General features: G+C 41.1%; 1 protein-coding gene across 1 annotated transcript; it reads right to left on the bottom strand.

The window, feature by feature from the left end:
• Positions 1-1984: 1984 nt before the first annotated feature.
• On the bottom strand, positions 1985-2935 carry LOC125403975 (olfactory receptor 10H28). Its single transcript, XM_087906726.1, has one exon. The coding sequence runs from the start codon at positions 2933-2935 to the stop codon at positions 1985-1987; it is 951 nt and encodes a 316-aa protein (XP_087762852.1).
• Positions 2936-3912: the final 977 nt, after the last annotated feature.

Raw genomic sequence — 3912 nt, 5'->3', positions numbered from 1 at the left:
GTTGTAGAAGAAGCTGTCCAATAGATGCTTTATGGTATCCCTTTTGTAATTGTTTCTATGAATATTGTTTGCTATATTGTAACTGGTCCATTTCTATATAGGACAGTGTGATGTTTTAGAATTTTTAGAATCTTTTTCACATTTTTGTGTAGGAATGTATGTGTGTTTGTGTATCTGTGAGCACATGTCCCAAGGAGATCAGGGAACAACTCTTTCTTTTCACCATGTGTTCCTTGGGATGAATCCCAGGTCACTGGGTTTTGTGGCAAGCATCTTTACCTACTGTGATAGCTTAGTACCCCTAATGTGATGTTTTGATGCATGTAGTCTTTGGGCAGTGTTGAAATCAATATATTTCTTTTTTTAAAAAAAATAAAATGTTTCATTATGTAATTCAGACAATGGGTTCAAATGAACAATCTCCTGCCCCAGCCTCGTGATGTGGCTGTAACAGACACATCTGAAAAAAAATTATACTATTTTTCTCTTGTGACACATATATCCTTTCTAAGCCTCATATTTTACAAATATGATCTACAGAATATCACCAGTGGGATGAGACAGCCACTGCAGCAACACTGGGCCTGCACAAGGTTGGCACACTGACATGAATTGGCAAGGAGCTTATGAAATCCTATTCATTCCTAATGAATTATTGGCTACTGAACAAATCTGAGAGAGGAGACATCAATTTTTTCTCAGTTGTATACTCACTAGGAACCCCAACAAGCTCTAGAACCTATTTTCAACCCTGTGGTCAGGCCTTGGTTAAACCCAGGGTCTCACAGAACAAAGGCACCAATGTAGGAGAAAGGACTTGTAAGGAAGAGGAGAAATTTATAGAGTTTGGAAGTACGCGTCATTAAAACAAGTTTTAAGCATATATGAAAATTAAATGCTAAAGAGCAAATGTAACTAATAAAATTAATGATTAAAATTAAGGGAGGCAGTCTGGCATGGTGACTCAGCATGTAAAGGTGATGGCTTCACAAGCCTAATGATTTTAATCTGTTCCCGAACACCATGGCACGGTGGAAGGAAAAACTGACTCTATACAGTTATTATCAGACCTCTCTGAGGGTATTGTGACACCCCCACATCATGTACACGCACACACACACAAATGAATTTTAACAAAAAAGAAATTAAAGTAAGGCTATTTACCAATTATTTAAAGTGAAGCCACACTAGAGGACACTGGATATAAGCCAAGATGATTGCCTCCACTGAACATTTAATCTACTATTTGCATAGCCTTAGATTTCCTAACTTTCGGAATAATAAGAAGTAAATGATGTTTATAAGCCACCTACTTAAATATATTTCTATTATGAGAGCTGCAAAGAATTAATATAGTAGTTTAAATGCCTACTATAATGTATATATATATGTGTGTATATATATATATATATTGCTATTGCTCTGTTAGTAGTGAGGTAGTCATTGGTTATATTTACATTTGTTCCTTTAATCTGTATCATGTCCATGACAACTATCATATTTCCTTGACCCATGAATTTATACATCACAGGCTCCAGTATCAGACACAAATTCCCATACAAGAACTTCTTTTCATCAGTCACTGTCAATTTATCTGAAGGATTAAATAATGTTATATGGGAAAAGTTAAGAACTTGGGCTTATGGACAGGGCCAAAAGACAAAGAGGGAAAGATATATTGCACTTTGAAAATATCAGCTAAAAATTACAGAACTGAATAGAAGTGCACAATGTATTCAAAAGTGAAAATGGTAAGTGTTCATAAAATAAAGAAAACACTGTGCGTACATGACTCTATCAGAGATGAAGATAGTGGGAGGGAAGTGGTCATGCCAGATCACAAGAGACCACAGCTTCTTGAGACTGAAGAAGTGTGTAAAACAAATCACTAGTGTGAAGCAAACACAGACTTACACGGGTGAACCATTTCATCAAGAGCTCTAGGGAAAACTGCATCCTTCTAACTTAGCAACAGAATTGACCTTTAGGAACTTTGTTGACGAAAATTCCTGTGGAAGCTTCTGTTTATAGCATTCTTTAGCTCCTTATTCCTGAGGCTGAAAATTATTGGACTCAGAAAGGGGGTGAAGACTGTATAGGTGGTAGACATGAGGGTGTCCGTGTAGAGTGAATGGGGTCCCCTGGACTTGAGGTAGATGATGGAGGCAAAGCCATAGTGCACAATCACCACCGTGAGATGAGACACACACGTGGAGAAGGTCTTCTGCCGGCCCTCAGTAGAGGGGATTCGCAAGATGGCAGCCACGATGAAGACATAGGAGAGGACAATGAGGACCAGGCATCCTATGAGGGGTGTGACACACACCAGGATCACGACAATGGTGACAAGCGCTGTCCTTTCCCCACAGGCCAACTTTAAGAGGGAAAACACATGACAGAGAAAGTGATGGATCACGTTAGAGTCGCAGAAAGTGAGGTGGAAAATTATTAACGTCACTGTCATCCCAATGAGGGAGCCGCCAGCCCAAGACCAGGCCACAAGACGAGCACAGCCTTGGAGGTTCATGAGCACGTGGTAATGCAGGGGGTGGCAGATGGCCACGTAGCGGTCATAACCCATGACCATGAGCAAGAAGGAGTGAGTGTAGCCAAATGTGAAAGAGAAAAACAGTTGGTTAGCGCAAGCTGTAAATGTAATGGACTGATGTGTAGACAGCAGGTCAGCCAGCATGCGTGGGGTAATGACAACAGTGAAGAGGATCTCAGAGATGGAGAGAGCGCACAAGAAGAGGTACATGGGCGTGTGGAGTCTGCGTTCTGACCAGACGGCAGCCATGATGAGCAGGTTCCCCAGGAGTGTGAACAGATACATCAGCAGGTACAACAGGAAGAGAGCGGGCAGCATCTGCCGCGGGAAGGCTGAGAAGCCAAAGAGGATAAACTCTGACACGGTGCTGTAGTTCCAATGCGGCATGGCTTCTGTGTCTGGTGAGATCAGAAACACATTGATAAGAACACTGTTCTGGATCAGAGCAACAGCAAACTAAATGTTCTGTGTTTGAAAGAGTTACAGAGTCTTTCTGGGTCTCATTCTCCCTAAAATTGTGACCCCTGTGAGCTCACAAATGAGTCCTACTAATATCTGAAAAATCAGTCACTCGGTATTATTTAAAAATATAGAAAAGATGAGAAAACTTCTTAGATTACTTCAACATGTTAATTCACTGTTCATCTATATCCACATAAGAATGTGCATGGGCTGCAGGACCTAGTGGCACACGCTTTTAATCCCAGGGCTCTGGAGACAGAGGCAGGTAGATCTTTAAGTTTGAGACCAGCCTGATCTACAGAGTGAGTTCCAGGACAGCCAATGGTTAAACAAATGAACCTTGTCTCCAAAAAACCAACCCAATCTAGCCAACAAACAAAAAGGAATGTTCATGGGTTGGAGCTGGAGACTGCTGTTGTAGAGACCCAGAGTTCAGTTCTTAACACCTCTTTGGGCAGCTCACATGCATGTATCTCCAGGGGGGCTGATACCCTCTCTGGCCCATGTGGGTACCTGCACTTATATTTGTACACTCTATTTGTCCACCCCGCAAGTAGAGACAGAGACACATAATTAAAATAATGAAATAACTCTAAATAGAATATGACTGTGAAAAAGAGAAGCACATGCTCACTTCCCCAGGCATGTCAATTTTAAAATCCACAGTCAAGCATTCCTTATGGGAAGGGCATACTTGAGGTCTTGTGGTCAAGTGGTTGTGGATTGTCTCTTGAATACAAGGGATGATTCAGTGTCAAAAATTGTGTCTTGGCACTCATCATGTCAACCAACTACACTGAAATGGCATGTGGTTATTTCAATCCTGATATAAACTCATTTTCTGAAATGTATTAGGGAATTCCTCCCTTGAAGCCCCTCCTACTCTCAGGAATCCTTTCTCA

This window comes from Myodes glareolus, chromosome 6 (genome assembly GCF_982192425.1).
Source record: "Myodes glareolus chromosome 6, mMyoGla1.1, whole genome shotgun sequence".
Classification (NCBI taxonomy): domain Eukaryota; kingdom Metazoa; phylum Chordata; class Mammalia; order Rodentia; family Cricetidae; genus Myodes; species Myodes glareolus.
The sequence above is the reverse complement of the archived record's forward strand: the minus strand, read 5'-3'. Positions and strand labels throughout refer to the sequence as shown.